Source organism: Jaculus jaculus, chromosome 13, assembly GCF_020740685.1.
Source record: "Jaculus jaculus isolate mJacJac1 chromosome 13, mJacJac1.mat.Y.cur, whole genome shotgun sequence".
NCBI lineage: Eukaryota > Metazoa > Chordata > Mammalia > Rodentia > Dipodidae > Jaculus > Jaculus jaculus.
In genome coordinates this window covers 63,432,327-63,456,110 of record NC_059114.1, presented here as the reverse complement: position 1 = coordinate 63,456,110, position 23,784 = coordinate 63,432,327, and the positions used below count along the sequence as shown (strand labels likewise).

General features: G+C 35.9%; 1 protein-coding gene across 1 annotated transcript in view; it reads right to left on the bottom strand.

The window, feature by feature from the left end:
• Chd1 (chromodomain helicase DNA binding protein 1) overlaps positions 1 to 23,784 on the bottom strand; it is a 93,733-nt gene that overhangs the window by 25,223 nt on the left and 44,726 nt on the right. Inside the window, exons 8-22 of the mRNA XM_045132359.1 lie at positions 23,389 to 23,614; positions 22,823 to 22,923; positions 22,304 to 22,482; positions 20,979 to 21,106; positions 19,368 to 19,584; positions 17,491 to 17,580; positions 16,380 to 16,570; positions 15,368 to 15,556; positions 11,774 to 11,936; positions 10,869 to 11,021; positions 6,114 to 6,185; positions 5,375 to 5,524; positions 3,924 to 4,072; positions 3,521 to 3,617; positions 3,332 to 3,427 (exon numbers count right to left, since the gene is read on the bottom strand). Coding sequence (XP_044988294.1) covers positions 3,332 to 3,427; positions 3,521 to 3,617; positions 3,924 to 4,072; positions 5,375 to 5,524; positions 6,114 to 6,185; positions 10,869 to 11,021; positions 11,774 to 11,936; positions 15,368 to 15,556; positions 16,380 to 16,570; positions 17,491 to 17,580; positions 19,368 to 19,584; positions 20,979 to 21,106; positions 22,304 to 22,482; positions 22,823 to 22,923; positions 23,389 to 23,614 — 2,201 coding nt within the window. The remainder of the gene's footprint in view (positions 1 to 3,331; positions 3,428 to 3,520; positions 3,618 to 3,923; positions 4,073 to 5,374; positions 5,525 to 6,113; positions 6,186 to 10,868; positions 11,022 to 11,773; positions 11,937 to 15,367; positions 15,557 to 16,379; positions 16,571 to 17,490; positions 17,581 to 19,367; positions 19,585 to 20,978; positions 21,107 to 22,303; positions 22,483 to 22,822; positions 22,924 to 23,388; positions 23,615 to 23,784) is intronic.

Sequence of the window (23,784 nt, the reverse complement as noted above, 5' to 3'; positions counted from 1 at the left end):
TGTTTATATTTTTTTAAAGGAGAAGTAGCATACTAGAATAATGCAGGAAAACCTCAATCAGTCAGGCACCGTGGCTATAGTCCCAACTACTGGCAATAGCATCCGATGTCAAACTAACTGTCCAAATGTTAGAAGCCAGCCTGGGCAGCAGGCAAAACTATTTATAAAGATAATGAAAATGGCTATAACAGTGGGTTCAACTATTTATAAAGATAATGAAAATGGCTATAACAGTGGGTTCAACTATGTATCACTACTAATTATCTCTGTGGGTTTTTGCCTTTATTAGGACAAAGTAGATCAAACCAAATGACTTCTAAGAGTAATACTGTCAATACAATTACTACTATTACAAAACTCAAACAACAGAACATGACTTTATATCATTCAAACGCTATATATATTATCTGCAGCACTTCCAAAAAATGCGTAAACTCCCAAGTGGTGAAGAAGAGTCCTGTCTTTCATAAACAGCTACTGGTAGAGATGGCATCCTAAGACCTTACTTAAATGATTAGGCCCTCTAAATTTGGGTTTATCCTCAGTTCTAAAGGCATAAATAAAAATTAACTTTTATGAGGGTAATACAGCATTTAAAGTGCTAAGTATAGTATTAAGTAGTCACTAAAATTGTCAAATAGTAGTATGTTCATACATATTAGCACAATGAAATCAAGAAAAATTATGCTTATTGTAAATAAGTAGGTCCTTCTATTACTAAAATGTAAGGCTAGATATGTTGGTTCATCCCTGTAATCTCTATCTCAAGGGAAAAAAAACAGAGAGAGAGAGAAAGGTTGAAGAGATGGCCTGGTGCTTAAAAGGTGAGGGCCTGAGAGGACTTGAATTCAATCCATAGCACCCATGTAAAAAGCTAGTCATGGCCATGCATGCTTGTAATACCAGTTGTATGGAGTAGGGGAAGCTGGCAGAGACTGAAGAATCACTGGGGCTCACTGGTCAGCCAAACTGATTTTAAACAGCATTTCTAGATTCAGTTAGAGACTTCGTCTCAAGGAAAACAAAATGGAAGAGTGACAGAGAAGGACACCAACATTGTTCTCTGGACTAATTGTGCTCATGAGGCACACACCACTGTATACATATACTTACACACTAAAAATACATATGCACCACCACCAAAAAATAAAACACGTAAAATTAGCTATGTGTAAGTATCAATGCACTGGTATAAAAATGACATGTTTATTGAAGTCACTGAGTTTAGTTTATTGAGGTATGGTCTCACTTTAGCTCAGGCTGACCTACCACTATGTGGTCTCAGGGTGGCCTCGAACTCACAGCAATCCTCCTACCTCTGCCTCACGAGTGCTAGGATTAAAGGCGTGCACCATTATACCCAGCTGTACTTTTAAAAAAATATTTATTTAGTTACATATTTCAGAGGGAGAGACAGAGAGACGGGGGGGGGGGCATGCTAGGGCCTCCAACCACTGCAAATGAACTCTGAACTCCCAACGCATGGGCCACCTTGTGTACCTGGCTTACATGGGTCTGGGGGGATCAAACCAAAGTCCTTTAGCTTTGCAAGAAAGTGCCTTAACTGCTAAGCCTGAGTTTTCTGTAATAAGTTGTTATTTTTTAAATTTTAACTTTACTTGAAAAAGGGGAGGGGGGAGAGAGAGAGGGAGAGAGAGACAGAGAGAGAATGGGCATGCAAAGGACCTCCAGCCACTGCAAATGAATTCCAGATGCATGTGCCACCTTGAGCTTCTGGCTTACATGGATCCTGGGGAATTGAACCTGGGTCCTTTGGCTTTGCAGGCAAGCGCCTTAACTGCTAAGTCATCTCTCCAGACCATCAGTGAGTTTTTTCCCCCATCAGTGAGTTTTTAAATGACTACCCTAATAGTCAAATTAAAAGAAGACAGAATAGAATTATTTGAATACAGTTTTGTTAGAACAAGCTCCAGAAGACCTTATTCTCACAAGCTTTGTTAAGATGTCTTCTGACTTGTCTTCCCTGCTTTGGTGCTTGCCCTACTAGTCTGTCCACCTCAGTAAACACCTAGTGGTCATCACAATTACCAACTTCTTACTTACTTCTATGACACTGTACATGACAGATATCTCTAGTGTTTTGTGAATTATTTGCTGAAGGAACAAAGGTTCACTGATCCCCTAAGAACTTCTGACCACAGAAGATGGCTAAGATACTGAAATTGTTTCCTTTCCTTTCTTTTTTACTTTGTAAATTTTTTTTTTTGAGAGACAGAGGCAGAGAGAGGGAGAGAACAGGTGTACTAAGGCTTCTCGCCACTGCAGGTGAACACCAGATTCAAGTACAACTTTATATGTATCTGGCTTTACATGGGTACTAGGGAATTGAACTTGGGTCTTTAGGCTTTGCAGGCAAGAGCCTTAACCACTGAACCATTTCTCCAGTCATTTTTTTGTTTGTTTTTTGAGGTAGGGTCTCACTCTAGCCCAGGCTGACCTGGAATTCACTATGGAGTCTCAGGGTGGCCTTGAACTCATGGCGATTCTCCCTCTGCCTCCTGAGGACTGGGATAAAAGGCGTGTACCACCACGCCCGGCTCTCCAGTCATTTTTAAATAAAAAAGTGCTCTACCACTAAGCTGCATCACCAGCAATGTTTCTTTAAAGTAAATAAACCCAATCAACATCTTCCATGAAGTTATGTGACTTATTCTATTGTAGGACTTTAACCAAACCAGTGATATCTGTAGGCACTAATTACCAGTAACTTACTACTGATTATGTCTCATTGATTTACTAGAATTGTCTTATTTGTGGTAATTCTTAAATTAATCTACTATCAAAAAGCTGCTCCAGGCCAGGCTTGATGGCATATACCTTGAATCCCAGCTCTAAGGATGCAGATGGAGAAGACCGCAAGTTCCACCTATGTAGTCTCGGCCACCCTGAGACTACATAGTGAATTCCAGGTCAGCTTGAGCTACAGTGAAGCCCTACCTCAACAACAAAAAGCTGCTCCAATAAAGAATAACTAACAGCATTCAGTAATGGAAATCTTTTTAAAAAATTTACATTCATGTATTACCCAAAATGAGAGAACATGCTACTCGCTGTACACAATTCTAGAGGTGAGTTAGGAACAACTTCCACATAACTTATTTATGCATGACTTGTTTCACCAGCTGTTACTGATAGGAAGCTGAAGGAAGAAAAATTTCATAACCATTTAGCAAACTAAATAAGATAAAAATTATCTTACTAACAAAAAAGACAACAAAAAATTATCTTGCTAATTATGTTTACAGAAAGAATATCAAAACAAATAATGTAATCCCTCACCATTTTATAATTATAAAGGAAAAACACCTACTTTGAACTGGGAAAGCAATTCATCTCCCACGGTGAGGGGACCTGGCTCATTTTCATGAGTTTCAGCTCTTTTCAAGATTTCATCTATATCCATTTCCTATATTAAAAGACAGTCTTTAATTTAAATATATTTGAACCCTTCCCTATCAAATAGATAACACATATGCTGAGACCCTTTCATTCTCTTTACCTGGGGTTCTTGTTCTTCTCCTTCAGGCTCCTTAAAAAGTTCCTCAGCACCAAACTTTAAAATGGCTGACAATTCTTCTTTATTAAAAGGGGTAGAACTGAAAATAGAAAAACATGGAACACTTAATGGAAATATACACACCATACTATTACTATAATGACATAATCACCTTTATAGCAGTGGTCTCTTTGCAAGAAGCAAAGGCACAGACGTGAGAGAAAATGCCCAAGATGACAGGTTCTGTGTATATATCTCTGACATGAAATATGTTTGTCTGTGTTTTCAAAAATGTAAGAATTAAGAGCACTAAACAACAGTTGAGTGATCTATGCATAGTGATACATTTCAGAAAAAAAAGCTTAGCCTAACTGTAATGTGATGTTTTCTATAGTGAAGTAACCACCTTGAAGGAGCAGAACCTGTGTGCAGTACTGTCTTCCCCGTTGTGTCCATTCTCTGAATCACAAGGTGATCTAAAACCATCTTCTTTTTGGCCCTCTCAAGAATATCTTCTTCAACTGATCCCTTTGTAACTAGACGATATATATTCACCTGTGAAAATAGACATAAGTAAGCTAGGTATAGTAATAAGGATTTGTTCTCCTAACCAGTACGTCAAAATCATAGTACAGAGTGTCAATATCATAGTATATAGATCAACTCACCCTACATGGTCAAAAGCAAAACAATTTTTTGTTTTGTTTTTTGTTTTTCAAGGAAGAGTCTCATTCTAGCTCAGGGTGGCCTTGAACTCACAGTAATCCTCTTACCTCTGCCTGCCAAGTGCTGGGGTTAACGGTGTGTACCACCATGCCCAGCAAAACAAAATTTTTTAAATGTTATAAACATGGCCATAGCTAATGTATACTGATTTAAGAGACTATTTTGAGATAATTTTCCTTCATACATTCTTCTATTTCATTTGTTGATTTTAGTTTGTGATCTTTTAAAAATCATGATTTAGCCAGGAAAAAAAAGAAAAAAATGGCAAACTTCTGAAAACCTTATACCAGTTTCTTTAGACTATTTTTAGACAGATTTTCTTTATACACTCATGGATATTTTATTTGTTGATTTTTGTTTTGGCTCTTTTAAAAATCATGATTTTAAAAAATCAGCTAGGAAAAGAAAAAAACATGGCAAACTTCTGACAACTTTATAGCAGTTTCTTTGATTCCTATACTGTTTAGTACATTACATAAGTATATATACATAAATATATAAGATATATAATATATACAAATATATACATAATGTATATAAATATATACATTAGGTTATGTTAGAAAGTCCTATGAACTGCTCACCAAGTTAATAAAGAAGCTACCCCATAAAAAAAAAACTTCCCAAGATTGACAAGAATTGATACATAATGTATTTTCTCTACTTCTCTCAGTCATATAAAAACAGTCCCATCATATATGCCTGCTGTATTATAGCAGTGCCTAATGATTGTACAGCATCTGGAATCAGGTTGACTCTATGTGGAGAACTTGTAAGAACATGGGAAATTTAATATAACAGTAACATTATGTTACTCAAATTCTTAAAAGCTAAAATAAAGTTTTGTACTGAATATCAATAAAAATCACATTTCATAGTAACAATATAAATAAGAACATGTGGCCTCATTTAGAGACAGTTCTCTCAGTTCTGTCAGATTCTTCAGGTGATTTTGTAACTTGGGTTCCTCAGCATCCTGTCAAAAACCCTGACTCGGTTCTTTGGATCCTCCCTTGATATAAGTCAATTCTATACACAAAATATTAATGGGGGTGGGGGAGATGGGGGACAGGAGGAGTAAAGGGAAGGGAGAAGGAATGAAAGAAGAAACATCAAAACAAATGAAAATACCTGTTTCTTTTGCCCAATTCGGTGAGCTCTTGCCTGTGCTTGAAGGTCATTTTGTGGATTCCAATCAGAATCAAATATGACAACAGTGTCAGCAGAAGCTAAATTAATTCCTAAACCCCCAGCTCTCGTAGAAAGCAAGAAGCAGAAATCCTGTAAGGAGTAGTGAATATTCAAGACTTTAAATTATTTTAAGTTGTGACAAAAAAAATTAAAACCTAGCCAGGCGTGGCACACGCCTTTACTCCCAGCAGAGGTAGAAAGATTGCCATGAGTTAGTTCAAGGCCACCATGATACTACATAGTGAATTCCAAGTTAGCCTGGGTTACTGCAAGACCACACTTCGAAAAACCGTATGGATGGATGGAAGAAAACAAACCTTGGGGTAATACCATATACCAAATTCAGTACAGTGCTTACTCCTGGTGAAAAGTAGAGGAAATGAAATGGGAGGAATGGGATTATGGCCTTAAGTTTTTTGTTTCCCTTTATAAAAATGGCACATAAAGAACTCTAAATAAAAGGAAGCTAATTGTGTAACATGCTGAAATACTACTGACAAGGAGGAAAAATTTTCGGATTTAACAGAGAATACTGACATAAAAACATCACTTTGATAATGAAAAATGGCCAGCATCAAAACCCAATTAAGAAAAAAAACTACAAATGACCAAACAAAATATGACTAAAGAATACAATTATGATTAAAACAAAATTTATAATATTAAAAAGTGCTCATACCTCTGACCCATCAGCATTAAAATGATCTAGGGCTTGTTTCCTCAGCTCCCCTTTTATTGATCCATCTAATCTCTAGAATAGAACAAAATAAAATACTACATATACAAAAATGCTTAAGAATATAAATCAAGTATGAGAAGTCCAGTGTGCTTACTGGAGTGCAGCATCAGTGTCACCGGACAACAGGAAATGTAAATTACAGAGCCATCCAGACCCATGCATGAGAACTTTTAGAAGGGCCCAGCAAAAATCCTCTACACCAATTCCCATGAATGTTCAAGTTTAAAAGTATTGTGGTCTCTAGTCAAATAGTCTACACAAGAAACTTGGGCAAGTGCTTCAACTTTTCTTCTTATCAGTTTCTTTTTAAGTTAACACTATGTGATAAACCAACCTGGTGCCTTGGTATTCAATATAAGGGACTGCAAAACATTAGCTATTATTGGACTGGGGTATGATTTTATGGTAGGCAATTTGCCTACTGTATGTAAGGCCCTGGGTTCAACAGCTTCAACCTTGACACAGAAAAAAAAAGGCTAGCTTTAAGTACCACTTGGTTATACACTAAGAATAACTTGCTATTATGATCCATACTGTTTTCCTTTTTAATTTCTCTTATTTTTACAGTGCTGGGGATTGAACCCAGAGCTTCACATACGCTAAGCAAGCATTTTACCACTGAACTACATCCCCAGCCTACGATCCAAGCTTGCAACTGAAAGATTAAGGTATCATTTTACAAAGATATGTCAACTTTGGCCTTGTTATATAAATTTTTTAACAGTTGACTACAAATAGTAATCACTTTTGGTATTAACTATCCATGAATAAATTTTAAAAAAGGAAATTTCTTTAACCTGAAAAAACATCTGCATACAGTTTACAGCAAACATTACCATTAGTAATCAATGGTGAATCATATATTCTCAGCACAACTGCTGCTATTCAAAAAGGCTAATTATCATAGTGCAATTAAAAAAAGCATAAAATGGAAGAAAAGCTATAACCAAAATAAATAGAAAGACCTGCTCAAGTTATTATAATTAATCTCAGTTATTTAGAGAAATGATACAATAAAATACACAAAGTTACTGCAGCTACCAATTATACAATTAACCAATAATCAGTGACAATTCTGTAAATAGGCAACAAAAAAAGAACATTCTAAAAGACATCATCTGCAACAGGAAAGGTAAAAATTCAAGAAGACATTTTATCAGAAGGGATGTACAAATGTTTTGCAGAGCTGGGAATGTAATTCAGTGTGGTAGAATGCTTGGCTAGCACATATGCAAGCTTCTGTGTTTCGAGTCCCAGGATCACAAGAAGAAAACAACGACGACGAAAAAAAAAAGAAATACAGTGGAGGTTAAAAAAAAAAATCCGGGCTGGAGAGATGGCTTAGCAGTTAAGGCATTTGCCTGCAAAGACTAGGTATTCCCCAGTACCCACGTAAGCCAGATGCATAAGGTGACGCATGTGGCTGCAGTCCATTTACATTTACAGTGGCTAGAGGCCCTGATGAGCCCACTGTCTCTCTCAAATAAGTAAATAAACTAAATATTTCTTAAAAATGATCCCTTTTAAACAGATTTTCAACTACACCCTTTTTTCGAATTCACTATGTAGTCTCGAGGTGGCCTCCAACTCATGGCAATCCACCCACCTCTGCCTGTCGAATGCTGGGACTAAAGGCGTGTGCCACCGCACATGGCTCAACTACACCTTTAAAAAAAAAATTATTAGAACAATTCTAATTACCTATTCCCAGAATTACCAGTGTCAGGAATCCCTGAGCTTTTTGCAGATTCTGCAGTATACATTAGCATGCTTCAAACCTTTCACACTGATAAATATGGGGGCTGGAGACATGACTTATCAGTTAAGGAGCATGCCTATGAAACCTGAAGATCCAGATTCAATTCTTCAGGTCCCACGTAAGCTTGATACACATGGTGGCACATGCATTTGGAGTTCGTGTGCAGTGGCTAGAGGCCCTGGTGTGCTTATTTTTTCCCTCTCCCTCTCTAATAAATAAATATAAAAATAAAATCTTAAGTTTTGAACCAACCTGGAATATGAACAGTAAGGTATATAAGAACTTTACTGTTTCAATATGTATTTTTAAACTCTAAAATGAAAAAGAAATAAGGAACTTATTTTTGGTGGCTTGAATGAAATGGTCTAAAGCTACACTGTTAACTATACAAAGTATAGAAACAGAGGTATATAAGGGGGGGGGGGGAGAGATGGTGGTGGTGGTGGTTTCTTTCCATTACTAAAAAACAAGAAAATGTGGGTGTAGTGGCTCACTCCTTTAATCCCAGTACTCAGAAAACAGAAGTAGCAGAGTTTGAGGCTACCCTGAGACTATATAATGAATTCCAGGTCAGCCTGGGCTAGAGATTGACCCTATCTTTAAAAACAAAAAGTGAAGTCTTTAAGAATAGTAGTTTGAAGTGGGGGGGGAGGGGGAGGGAGGTAGAGAAAGCCAAATTTGGTGGCATACACCTTTAATCCCAGCATTCAGGAGGCAGAAATAGAAAGATCAGTTTTAGGCCAGCCTGAGACTAGTGATTTCCAGGTCAACTTGGGCTACAGAGAGAACCTACCAAGGGGGAAAAAATAAAGAAGAAAGAAAAAGAGAGTAAGAGTGGTTTAGCCAGGTATAATGGTACACACCTTACCAGCACTCAGGAGGCAGAAATAAGAGGATTGCCTGAGTTTGGAGCCAGCATGAGACTACATAGTGAATTCCAGGTCAGCCTGTGCTAGAGTGAGAGCCTACCTCAGGGGGAATAACATAAAAAAAATAAAGAATAGTGGTTTACTATTTATTTGGTACGGCCTGAAACAAAATAAAATTTCAGTATTTCCCTTTGGGAAGTAATCTAGAAATGAGAAGGGATTAGGGCCAGAAAACAGTGCCATTTAAGTACTTCTGTGCTGTTTTTCTATCTGACAATGTAAAAAACAATTACATCACAAGCATATGCACTGGTCATAAGAGGAAGTATAGAGATGAGAGGCAGCTGCAGCTAAGAGAGCTGCGTGCCACCATGATAGAATGGGGTAAACTGATTGCAGGGAGAGTTGCAAACCCCTGTGAGCACACCAAAGACTGCCCACATGGTATAGTTTATTGAGTGAATAGTATGATATGGAGTTCATATCTGAAAGCTGATTTAAAAACCTTAAAATAGTATAGTGGTATTGTTCTGTTTCCTTGTAAATCTTGTCATTTCAACAAGTTCCTGTCTTTCATAGCATAGGTGCAATGTACACACTTCCTTGTAACTACCTACTTAATATCTCTTACTTGACTGCAAACTTTAGCATAATAAGCAGTATATGCCTTGATTCTTATTCTAACTTGGTTGTTTTATTGTCTGCACTAAATAAATATATACTTACTCACTGTGTATAGTTAATATCTGCTGTTATTGGCACTATTAAGGGAAAAAGGACTTCTAGAAGAAATAAATCAGTAGCTGCAAAGTACTAAGAACAGTTCCTGAATCTAATATTAAATTCACCACAATTAGCTTTAATTATATTGAATGAACTTCAATCTAAATTTTGAATAGCTTGGCTGCACATTTATATTTTGTTTTCAAATGAAAACTTGCTGCTTTCGGGATTTTCACAAAGGAAATGACTTCTTTTGTCTGAATATGGTAGTTTTAAGATGTATCATGGGGATTGGTGCTGTTTAACACAATGAATTGTAACCAGCATGTGGTTCAGAATACACAATGTTAGGTTTTTAAAATATCTTACAGGTTCTTTTTTATTTATAATTTCAAATTTTCATAAAGTATACAAGAATTTCATAAATTTGTTTTCAGTGAATTGCTCTTTTTTGCTATTTAATACAGCATTTACTATTATAAATGGAAATTTCTGATCATTTAGGATGTTGACAATATTTTAATTTGCAGTGTCTTCTTTTTTTGTGACTGGACATATTAATGTTCCTCTGAATGGTATTGGTAAACAGTTCAGAAGAGAAACTCAGTGAAATAAAAGAGTAATATTTATTTATGGTGATCAGTTAAATTATTTGTCTAACATAAGAAAATGAACTACTGGGCATAACTCAATTTGTATGCAACTCTCAGTTTGATGTTAGGTAAGAGGAGAGCCCACCTGTGGAATAGGTTGGTTTATTTTCAGTGCTTAAGCATACATTCAGATGTAAGAGTTTGGGAAGACACTATGTGATTTTTAAGTTAATCTGCATGCTGTAAATGTGTTTTGTGTTTAAATAAAGGAAAAACTTTTTGAAATGTTAAAAAAAAAAAATTAGAATAGAAGGATAGACTGTAAGTCTATGTGGGCCTCTGGCACCTTCCCTAAACCTAGTTTCATTCAGTAAATTACATATCAGAATAGCTGTTAGTACACAACCAACAGAATCTGTACTATTCTGTCATCAGTCACAAAAATTACCTTTCTTTCCTCACAATTAATCCTAATTCATAAAATTCATATAAGTCAGCTTTAGATCTTTTTAACTCTAGAAACTCTGGATGAGTTTTTAAAAGAAAATATATACCAAAATGAAATTAAAAGGAAAAAACAGAGCAAAAAGGTTTTTTTGCTAAATGTAAAGAAAAAAGGAATAGACAAACATAATAGAGAAGTATTTCAGGGAAATATAATTTATATTAAAAAATTTCCCTTAAAAATCATTTCAAAGGTTAATTCTCTAAAATAAGCTCAAGAATTTGATAAAAACAACAAAATGCTTACTTGAAAGGGGAATTGACGATATTTCAAATATTCTGCAAGGACATCTAACATCCGCACCATTTGAGAAAAAATGAGCACTCGATTGCCTCTTTCTCTTAGGCGAATTAACAGCTTGTCTAGAAGAATTAATTTTCCACTACTACGGATTAAGTGCTAAGGAAACAATAAATTACAATTGTTATGACATATACAAAGCAAACAATACTAGTATTCTATAAAATACTACAGCTGTTTACTTTCAATTGAGATTTTAAGTTCTCATAATGCTAAAAACAATTTCAAGTTTGAACCATTTCTAGGACTTTTGCCATTTTTGCTCTATTAGAGAAATTAAAATTCCCCTTGTCATTTATCATTAGATTCTTTCATTTTTAGGGGGAAAATAATACAGATCCACTCTGTTGGCTGCCTGTTTTACAGTTTCCCCAAAACCTTAGCCAATACAAACACACAGGAGGAAAAAAAAAGAGCAATTAAGCAAACGTATTACATTACTTATCCTAATCTCTCAAAACTCTATTGTGCCTAGAGTATAGATGTGTTGACACACTTGAGGGCTGCCTTCTAAAAGCAACGGGAAGGGGAATAAAGGTCAATCTCTCCCTTAGACTACCATCTATAAATCAAATTTAGCACCCTCACCATTAGTCCATCAATTATCAGTATCCAAATAGATTTATTGAATTACTATAGCATTGACTTGAAAAAAATGTTTAAGAATTGATCAAAATAATTAAATTAAAATTTTGAGGTTTTTAAATAAATAGTAAAAAGTAACTAAGATAATTACTTAAAATGACAAAAAGCACCCAAAGAGCTTCTAGCACTCGTCACTTTCACTTAAAACTGAAATAAACATTCCTACAATTCTGTTTCAGCACAAAGTAATAATTAAAGCTGCTTACTTGTAAGGCCTCCTGTTTGTTATAGAATTCATTATTATCTGGTGGTTTAATGAGGTAGCAATGGTTACAGCATTTCTTTAGCTCCATCATAATGTTCAAAAAGCCTGAGGTACTGCCCTTGGAACCTTTACTGAGGGCTTTGTAATTCCTAGTTAAAATCCACCTTTGAAAAACCAAAATCACAAAACAATATTTAGCAAAATAAAGACAATTTCTGAAAGCTTAAACAAGAAAACTAATAAGTATACAAAATTTCACCATGTATAACCCACAGTTGGGTAGAAAATGGCTTGAACTTGGTGAGAAAGTTTATAAGAACACAGAACTTATCTGATCAATTAACTAAGCATAGAAAAGCCTGTAACGCAGTAACTGCACTAATACTTGTGATGGCTCATCTCTGGTGGCCAGGATTTGGAATCATCATTGAAACAAATCTCTGGTCCTGTCTGGGGTATTTTCTAAAATGGATAATTGAGGTGGGAATTCCAACCATAACAGGGGTAGCACTCTCCAATAGGCTGGGTTCCTGGACTATATGAAAAGAATGTTGGTTGTACATGTTACAAAGATCGACAAACCTAAATGAAACCCTCATAAGACTACTGGTTTTAGCCACACTCACCCTGCCTTCTCTAAATTACAATTAGGTAATAAAGTATGCAACTTAGAAAATGATTTTTATTACTTTTAGCTATATACAATTCTTCTCACCAATACCTACTTTGTATCTTCAACTACCTTTTATTTTTTCCTTTCTTAAAATCCTAGTTCTCGAAAAGACTTAATTCTGAACTGGAGGCTAAAGAGATGGCTAAGTGTTTAAGACACTTGTTACAATGGCCTAGGTTCAATTACCCAGTAAACATACAAAGGCAAATGCACAAAGTAGCACATGCATTTGGAGTTTCTTTCCAGCGGCAAGAGATTTCAATGTACCCATTCATTCATTCATTCATTCATTCATTCATTCATTTTTCTCTGCTGAAAACTGTTGCACTTTCCTGAAATATCAGCTCTTAGGAGGGTGGACAGGAAGATCCTAAGTTCAAGGCTTTGTGGGCCTTGTGGTAAAATTGCCTCAAGGAGGTGCAGCAACAATAACACACACATGCACACAATTTATGACAATATTTTGTTGTCACAGTTAGCTCAACAAAATCCTAGAAAGATTAAATAAGCTGGGCGTGGTGGTGCACACCTTTAGTCCCAGCCCTTGGGAGACAGAGGTAGGAGGATCACCATGAGTTCAAAGCCACCCTGAGACTCCATAGTGAATTCCAGCTCAGCCTGGGCTAGAGTGAGACCCTACCTCAAAAAAAAAAAGGAAAAAGATTAAATACTCCAAAGTCTGATATACTACTACCACTGACAGGACAGAGGATTATAACTTCTTATCTATATTTTCCATAAATTCGAAATTTCCCAAATCTTCACACAAATTTTTTTTAAAAAGTAACCTGTCTGAAAATTTGAATATTTTTTTCACATTGCAAAGTATTATTTCTGTATAAATGAAAACCTGAGTATGAATAAGCACCAGGATCTATCTACTGAACTGTAAGAAATGGAAGAAATTAACCTATTCCAAAGAACACAATATGCAAAGCATGCACTGTAGAAACAATATTGTTTTCCTTAGCAAATAAGTTAAAAACCTACAAATTAAGACACTTAAGGTTCACAATGACTAACTATATTTCAACCTTGATTTAAGTAAGATTAACAAAATGGGAATACAGAACACCTGGCTTAATAATGATAAAAAGAATGATAACAAGGCCACCCTGAGATGACAGAGTTAATTCCAGGTCAGCCTGGACCAGAGTGAGACCCTACCTCAAAATACCAAAAAAAAAAAAAAAAAAAAAAAAAAAAAGAGTTCATTTGCAGCAGCTAGAGGCCTGGGTACATCCATATTTTCATGTTCTCTCTCTTAAAAAAAGAGAAATGTCAAAATTTTATAGTAGGATGCTAGTTTTTGAATTATTAATAAATGGAAAATTATAAGTGAAAAAAATCTCTGACATGCCTCAAATGGGAGAAATGTGGTTATCTAGAGATTAAACCAGTGTTCAGAAGCTGAAAATTAAACTGGGTATAGGTACATGGCAGTTGTTTTATATATACATATATGTTAAAAGAAAATAAGGGCTGGAGAGATTCCTTAGCAGTTAAGGCACTTGCCTGAGAAGCCTAAGGGCCCATGTCTGACTCTCCAGGTCCCACATAAGCCAGACATACAAAGTAACACAAGCACACAAGGTCACTCATGCCCATGTGTATGGAGTTCAACTACAGTGGCTGGAGGCCCTGGCGTGCCAATTCTCTCTCACACATTTTATAAAAAACAAGGTCAGTCTGTTGGGCTCACCTCAAAAAAGGAAAAGAAATAACTGTGATTATAACTACTTTGATTTGTTCTATTGGGGAAATATTTTTCCCTGTAGCCTAGGTTAACCTGAAATTCACTAGATATATTTATCACTGGTAGACCTCAAATTCCTGATCCTCCTCCGAAAGTGCTGGGACTGCAGGGATACACTACCATCAAGTATGTTTCAGGGGGGAGGGAGGGAATTACCATGGGATATTTTTTTATAATTATGGAAAATGTTAATAAAAATTTTTTAAAAAGTATGTGTCAGTTACAGATTTTCACCATAAAATTTAAGTGCTTCTGAGACTACAAATTATTTAGCAAAGTATTTTACTTTCTATAATTAAATATTAGAATAAATATTAGGACATTATTTTCCTTTTTGATTCTTTGAAAGGCTTTACTATATCAATAATCATAAAATTCACAAAAAAAAATGACTTGTGTTCTTTTAAAAATGTACCAATTAGGGGCTGGAGAGATGGCTTAGCAGTTAAGCGCTTGCCTGTGAAGCCTAAGGACCCCGGTTCGAGACTCGGTTCCCCAGGTCCTACGTTAGCCAGATGCACAAGGGGGCGCACGCGTCTGGAGTTCATTTGCAGAGGCTGGAAGCCCTGGCGCACCCATTCTGTCTCTCCCCCTCTATCTGTCTTTCTCTCTGTGTGTCACTCTCAAATAAATAAATAAATGATATCATAATAATAAATTTTTTTTAAAAGTGTACCAATTAGCACAAACACATGAGTTGGGGTCATGAGAATTCAACCATTTAACCCTATATGATACCAGTAAAAAACCTTGGGACAAAAATATGACGTGTTGCCAGGCGTGGTGGCACACGCCTTTAATCCCAGCACTTGGGAAGCAGAGGTAGGAGGATTGCTGTGAGTGCAAGGCCACCCTGAGACTACAGTTAATTCCAGGTCTGCCTGGGCTAGAGTGAGACCCTACCTGAAAAAAATAAAACAAACAAACAAACACGATGTGTTAAGACAATGAATGGTCTTTACCTGCCAATCAAATATCCCTGCCCCATTATGTAACAGGATGACCAAAAAAAAAAAAAAAAAAAAAAAAACAATACTCAATTCTAAAATTCAAAGGTTGTTACTGCTCTGAAACTCTATTTGTGGGGAGATGAGTCACCACAACCAGGACAAGACATTTCATTGCAATGTTAAGTGTCCAGAACATGTGTTCTATTTATAGCTTACTTGTAATATTGTTTCTGTAAAGCACTCATTTCCATCCTTAAAATCTGTTCAACCTTGGCAGGGAGAGACTTTTCCACATCTTTCTTAACTCGTCGTAACAGAAATGGCTCCAGTTCCTTGTGGAGGCTTGCATAACCATACTCTCTCCCTTTGCCATGTTCTTCCTCAAAATCTTCCCAGGAGGAAAACCTTTGGGAAAAATTAGCATGCTGAATAACCCAAAACAAATCAAGTTATATTTAAGAGGTAAAATTTTTAATCACCTCAAAAAAAAATTCCCTCTCATTTTATTTATATATGAACAGGTAGCATCCAGTCTGAACTATGGAGTACACAATATCTAAGGCCTACCTGGACCAAATAGTGAAAATGTACCTAAAGAAAAAATGCAAAAGGTAATGTAAGGACTGAGGATGTAGTTCAGTGCTTGCCTTGCACATGTGATATCAATCCCCAGAATGCCACAACCAGCAACCAAAAAAGTGAGACATTAGTTTATTATGATGACCCTTATACTACAATATCTTCAAATACATTAAGTAACTATCACTAAAATATATCTCAAAATACACATTTATAAATTTAAAGATCAAGGATCTGGAAAAAATATGTATGTAACCTGTGACAAATTAGTTAACCTTTTCTAGTCAGTTTTCTTCATTTATATAGAACTGGATTACCAGCACAATGTGTATTGTGATTACTACTAATTAATTACTACTAATTAATGCAAAGAACCATTTTTGTTTTTCAAACAAAGTATCTTTTTGAATATGTGAAAAGTCAAGTATGACAATTTATTATACACAGTAACTCCATGTACAAAATTTTAAAAATTCAAAACTGGCTAACTGAAAGATTATTAAAAAGAAAAATGGGGTAGATCCATATGTTCCCATATTTTACAGCATTACATTTACTGACCTTACTTTACTGTCTATACTACTTTGTTTCCCACTGAACCAAAGCATATAAAACCACAATTAAATTGTATAACCCAAATCTGTCTTACTTTTCTGGCATAATGAAATGTAGCAATGACCAGAGCTCTTTCAGCGAGTTCTGCAGAGGAGTTCCAGTGATAAGGAGACGGTGATTAGACTTAAAATCAATCAAAGTTTTATACAGAAGGGAATCATCATTCTTTAATCGATGTGCTTCATCCACACCTATAAAGGCCCAATTCAAACCACCAAGGAATGCCTTAAAATGAACAAAAAAAAAAGGCAAAGGTAATATCTTTAGACAAAAATGAAATTCAAATTTAGCCTTCCTATTGGATCTGAACTCAGAGCATTATCACTTATTTTTTAAGTAAAACATATTTCAGCCAAGTGAGGAGGCACATGTGATCCCAACCTCAGGAGGCTATTATTGTAGGAGCATCACTGAAGGTTCAAGGCCAATATGGGGCTACACAGTGAGTTACAAGAGTGTGACACTACCTCAAAAATCAAAAAATTTCATGAAATTTTATGAACTCCAGATTTCTAATATATAAATTTAGGTTTCTTGGCTTAAAACTAACAGACCTAATTCTGATACTATAATAGTTGTGTGACACAAAACAAGTTTATTTAACCCTGGATTCTGCTTTTTAAGCAAATATAAATAATAAATATGGCATAAAGTAGATGGGAATGAACAGAGCAGGTAAAATGTATAATAGTGTTTCACTAGTGTTGTTAAGTACCTTCCCCCCCTTTCAAATCCTTATACTACAACAGGCACTAACAAGTTACTCTCATTTAGGTAAAAGTAGCAGGTTTTTTTTCTTCTGTAAGCACAAAGATGACAAATATTTTAGAATTTTCAGGCCGATACATGCTCTGCAATGTATCACTTATACAACCCTTTAAATGTAACCTTTTTAGAACCTCTTTAAAATGAAAACATAAAAAATAGTGGCAGAAAGGGGGACAGGGAGGAGGCTAACAATGATACCAACATGACTGCATATACTGTGTACATAACTTAAAAAAAATAATGAAAAAAGAAGACCACAGTCTAGTTTGCTGGCCCATTCCACAATTTAAGTGTCCTTTCATGCCACTCACAATACAAGGTAAATGAAAATTGATATTAACAGAGGAGAAAACAACAATACCACAAGTAATACATACCTTATCCTTTAATAAAATTTCGTACGTTGTTAAAAGTATATTAAATTTTAACCGTTTAGTCTGGGGATGCATCCACTCATGAGTTCTTATCTAGCAAGAAATTTTAAGAACAATTTAGAGAAACACTAAAACAATGATGACTTCTGCCTGAATATCTAAAATGAATTAAAAGCCATTTAAAGAACACAAAAAAAATCATGTATATATAATATATATGTATGTAAATGTAATAAAGATTATTCCTTATAGAGGCCAACAAACTGTTAATCTTATAGAATATAAGTGACATATATCCAAACCTTTTATTAAGCCAGGAATGGTCACACTTACCTTTAATCTGAAAACTCTCAGGTGGCAGAGGTAGGAGGATCACTGGGAGCTCAAGGATAGCCTCAGACTACCCAGTGAGTTCCAGATCAGCATGGGCTACAGTGAAACTCTACCTCGGAAAACCATGGTAGTACGTGACTTTAACACCAGCATAGGGAGGCAGAGGTAGATGATCACCTCACCATGAGTTCAAAGCCACCCTGAAAAACTGCATAGTAAATTCCAGGTTAGCCTGGACTAGAGCAAAACCCTACCACAAAAAAAGGAAGAAAGGAGGGAAGGAAGGAAGGAAGGGAGGAAAGAAGGGAGGGAGGGAGGGAGGGAGGGAGGGAGGGAGGGAGGGAGGGAGGGAGGGAGGGCAGAAAAGAAGCAAGGGCTGCAGAGATAGATGATTTAGTGGTTAAGGTGTTTGCCCAAGAAACCTAAGGACCCAGGTTCAACTCTCCAGGTCCCACGTGATCCAGATGCACATATGGCTCATGTGTCTGGAATTCATTTGCAGTGGCTAGAGGTCCTGGGATACTCATTCTCCCCCCCACTTTGTCTCAAATAAAAAAATAAATTAAAATCTATAATTATGGAAGTTGTCAATAATAAATGAATAAGTAAGTAAAGTGAGCTGGGGCATGGTGGCACATGCCTTAATACTCAGGAGGTCAAGGTATAAGGATTACCATGAGTTCAAGGTCACCCTGAGACAGAGTAAATTCCAGGGCAGCCTGGGCTAAAGTGAGACCCTACCTCCACCACCACCCCCAAAACGAGAAGTAAAATAAGCTGGGCATGGTGGTGCACACCTTTAATCCCAGCACTCGGGAGGCAGAGGTAGGAGGACAGCCATGAGTTTGAGGCCACCCTGAGACTTCATAGTGAATTCCATGTCAGCTTGAGCTAGAGTGAGACCCTACCTTGGAAGAAAAAAAAAAAAAAAAAACAACAACAAAAAAAAAGTGAAATAAGTGAGATAATTTTACTATACATCTTTCAGAAAAGTTCTCCCCTGGATAAATGTTAACCTTAAGGCACTTCATAACACAGATGACGTAGTATCTAAGCCTTGCTTCACATAACTGCACAGGTTAAACAAAATTGGTATTGAGTAAAATGGTGGATCTTTGAGACAACTCTGACTGATGATCATTACTGATATTTTCTTAGGATAATGAAGAACTGCTTTAATCCATACTGATACCAAAAGTGCATAATAAATTGTAAAAAGAAGGAAAATAGTAGAACATAAGATGAAAATTTGGATGCTTATTATATTCTGATGACTACTTCTACATGTATTTGACATGTTTCATATCTATTTTACATAAAAAACACATGCATACATATGTGTGTATGTATACTTGTGTGTGCATACATATATACACACACACAAACTTAATTTTTAAGATAGCTGATTAAACATGTTATGCACTTATTATTTTGGTCAAGTTCTATGTTGGAATTATGACTACAGTGACAAAACAAAAAAGATGCAACACTCATCCTCTAAGATATATGTATGTGTAGACTTCTAAATTTGCAAAAAATCAACTTACCATATTTCTGCTGTTAATGTCACCCAAATAAACCACAGCATTCATTTGAGAAGCCCAAGTCTGAATCTCCCTTTGCCAGGAAGTGAGAGTAGAAAGTGGTACAACTAACAGAAAAGGTCCGTATAACTGATGTTCATGAAACAAATAGTTCAAAAATGAGATCGTCTGTATTGTTTTTCCAAGGCCCATTTCATCAGCAAGTATACAACTATTTCCTCTACAAATTAAAAAAAAAAAAAATCCATGTATGCAGAAAAGATTCAAATTCACAAAGAAACATTGTCATACCATGTCATACCATATATATTTATATAGAGTTGCAGAAAATTAACAGGTATTTTATATGCTATCCCATTTAGTACATAAAATTAATACATAAATCTTAAAAGACTTATTAACATTATCCTTCATACTATTAATGTAGCCAATAATACAATTCATCTACTAGCAGTAAATTCTAGATGTTAATTAAAAAGTATCTAGGCAGAACAGAGATAAAAGCTCACAGCTACACTGCATCTTAAGAGTTTCAGATATTTTCAAGAACAGGGGCCATAGGAGAGAAAAAAGCTAGAAACTAAACTGTTGCTAGACAAAACTAAGAGAAAAAAAAATATTGTAGGGCCAATGCAGGTGGCAATACACAGATGTTTCCAGTTGAAGAATTAACACTTATGAAATAAGTCAGACAAGCTGAACTCGAGCACCACTGGGTCTTCTTCCCAGTACATAGGTACTCCTTATACAAAGAAAACAATACAAAGACCGGCACAAAATAATGCCTAAAGTTCTTATTTTCTGTGCTAACAAACATCTTTCCTACACTCCATACTTGTGCAAATCTTACTCTCCTCCTTGGGAGTCAGTGTGACCTTCACATGTTCTCTCCCTCACTCCCTGCACTGTAGAAACATGGTGGTGGAGGCAAAAGAAAGTGGCTGCCCATGTCTCCATGACCCTATCACTTGGAAGGTGGAAACAACAGGGTCAGTAATTCATGGTCACTGCTAACTACAGAATGAGCTCAAGATCAGCCTGCACTACATGAGACTGTCTCAAAAAAAAAAATTCTTGAGATGACAAAAGGTGGAGGCAAGGTATAGTACAGGGAAAAATACAAAATCTCTTAACTCCCTGAACTGTCTTTAGTCTATTGATGATGTACAGCCAGTCGAAGAGACTGGAATAATGGTCTCCCAGAGTCTGAATCTCATTATCAACAACCAAGTAACACCAGAAGCTAGAGCTGTGAAGATCCCATGAGGTAGAAGATGTGAAAACATCTTAAAATCTCTCCAACTGTTTCCACTGAGGAGCATTATTTTCATTTGGCTCGGTGTCTGAGTCAAATCTGACAGTTATTGAAGAGATTCACTGTGAATGTGATCTGAAGAAATGAAGTAAAGCAATGCAGTACTTAGTGCTCTCTTCCCAATACAGGAAGCTTCAGGCAAAGCTGGTTTGCTAGTGTTTCAGCTTATAAGGGATCACCAATAGGTGGTTTACTAGAGGAAGATTGAAAAGTGGTTCAATTCTTAAAGAATTTGGTGTTCCATGGATGGAAAAAATCTTATTCTCTCAAATTAAGCAGACAATTCAAAGCATACTTACTTGCACCAAGAGTGAGCAAGCCAATTTAAACCATTCAGTTGATAATCTCTTAATTCTAAACCTTCCAGTCCTCCAATATAGCAAGGTTGCTTCTTCAGTGCTACAAATCTTGGTCTTTGTTTCAATACCTTTGGTAGAAATCAGTATTAGCATGTAGATTTACCGAACAAAAGAAACTGCCATACTAAAAGATAGAAATTTCAGTGTCTATGAACATTAAAACTTCATTTTTAGATTATTAATTCCACAGATTCTCTAGCTCAAAAAGTATCTGAGAAGCTTCTGGTGGTGCATACCTGTAACCTCCACACTAAGGAGGCTGAGACAAGAAAACAGTAAGTTTGAGGTTAGCCTGTGCTATACTTTCCAAACAACAATTATGTGAATATATATGTATATGATTATATTTGAGGTTACAGTTAAACATAATTTTTCTGTGACTCTGGCGAGAATATATGATGAAATGTTTGCCATCTTTTGACAAAAAAAAAAAAGAGAAAATACAGTTCTGTCAAGATACATGAGTCAAGCAAGGATTATAGTAATTTCATTTATAACCACTGCTCCAGCCCTAAGCTAAATAAAACATAAGACTGGTCTAGTTTTCCATTTAACTAACGTTCAAATACCACTACAAATGTGATCCAATTTTGTAATGATCTTAAAACCATGACCATTATCTTTATGTAAACTATAAAGATTTCCTAAGTTTTAGGGGAGGCAGTCTTAGGACATTTACTTATGAGTATAACCCTCTTCTGCTTTCCTACCTTGAGAATCACAGCTACCACCTGTTAACCAAGCATGCACATCCAGTTTCCAAAGTTTCTCTACTTGGTCTCTCGACTACTACCACCAATCTCATTTTTCTGACACAGCACCACTAACCAAGGACAAAAGACTAACATCTCAGATGTTAATATATACATGACATTTTCTATAAAAGAACTAGTAACAAAAGTGTTCTCTTTTGGGGCTGGAGAGATGGCTTAGCAGTTAAGCGCTTGCCTGTGAAGCCTAAGGACCCCGGTTCGAGGCTCGGTTCCCCAGGTCCCACGTTAGCCAGATGCACAAGGGGGCGCACGCGTCTGGAGTTCGTTTGCAGAGGCTGGAAGCCCTGGCGCGCCCATTCTCTCTCTCTTCCTCTATCTGTCTTTCTCTCTGTGTCTGTTGCTCTCAAATAAATAAATAAATAAATAAATAAAATATTTTTTAAAAAAAAAGTGTTCTCTTTCAGTCTGGACCAAGATTCAACTGTCTACCTAAGCTTGAAATACTTATGATGAATAAATACATTCTCAGTAGTGAAACATGTCAATACTCACTTTGCAATCCTTAAAAGGAGTAGTTTTTGACTGGTTCCTGCTAAAATACTCATCAATACATGCTTGAAACTTTTTGGAAATGAGAGCTCCATCTTCCCAGCTGCACTCTGAATAAGGAAGCCCCTGCCACTTGCAATAATAATCAGGATAGCCAGCTGCTGACTTCTGATTGGAATGAGCTGTGAGATGAATTAGTTATTTATTTTAATGTTTATATTTAATATCATCAGAGACTAAATAGTAAAGGCTAAACAAGTGAAAATTAGTTATATACTTCATAATTCTATATTTCAGTAAGACCAAGCTACCGTATTTTATGTGTAAGCAGTCAACTTGGAGTGTTTACTTACATAATTTCAAGAACATAAAGATAAAAGTATGAAGGCAAGCTTGGAGGTGCACACCTGAAATCTCAGTGATTTGGAAGGCCAACACAGAAGGATAACGAGATCAAGTCCAGCATGGACCCATCTCAAAAAAATCTCCTAACAGATATTATCAGAACCATTTATTACTAACCAATTATACGCTCCACTATCTGATACTGTTTATGCAGATCATCTGTGAGTTCTTGCTGGCAATTATAATATTCCACGTCTTCCGGTGAAGCATTTTTCAACCTGAAACATTTTAAACCAAGAACGACTTCAAGTTCTTCTCTAAGTACCTTATCCTACCAAACATTACGTGTTGCACAGGAGTTCCCATTTTGCGATTTAATTATGTAAACCAAGTCTGAACAATGAAAAATGGTCATAGAAACAAATCACTCATATTTTTGTCAGTACTTGGAATACTAAGCCAAGTATGTCAATTCTGATCTACCAGAACCATTAATTTTTAGCTTTACAAACATGTAATTTGTAAGGATGACACATTCTGTGATTCTTATCAAGGACAAGTCTAGGTATGACTACTCCTAAGTGTTTCACCCTAAGTAATAATATATACTAGAAATATTTTAGTCTGTCATTTAATTCTTAGTTACATACATCTTATTTAAAAAAATTAGTAAAAAAAATTAGTAAAAAAAATTAGTTGTACTACAGGATAAAAATCAAAGAAAAAAGCATATAGCATTTTACCATCTTTTTGTCTCTTGATCTTTTTTCTTATAATTATCCAATTTTTTCATTCCTCTAACATTCTGCTGTTTGAGGGTTTCTTCTGTTTCCCAGGTGTTGTGGATATGTGACCATCCTTTCCATTTAATTAAATATTGAATCTCTCCTAGTTCCTTGTTTTTTTCAAATCCTGCATTTGGGTCACCATCTGCTTCAACTGCATAGATAGTTGTAGTAGCACCAGTAGCTGGAAGCCAAAATAGAAAACTTTGCATATAACTCTGTTATAGGATTATTTCCTTTCAACTCCAAGTTGCACAAAGAGGAACATGATAATATTCAGTAAGTGAGCAAACGGGGGGCTGGAGAGATGGCTCAGAAGTTAAAGGCATTTGCTTACAAAGCCTATTAGCCCAG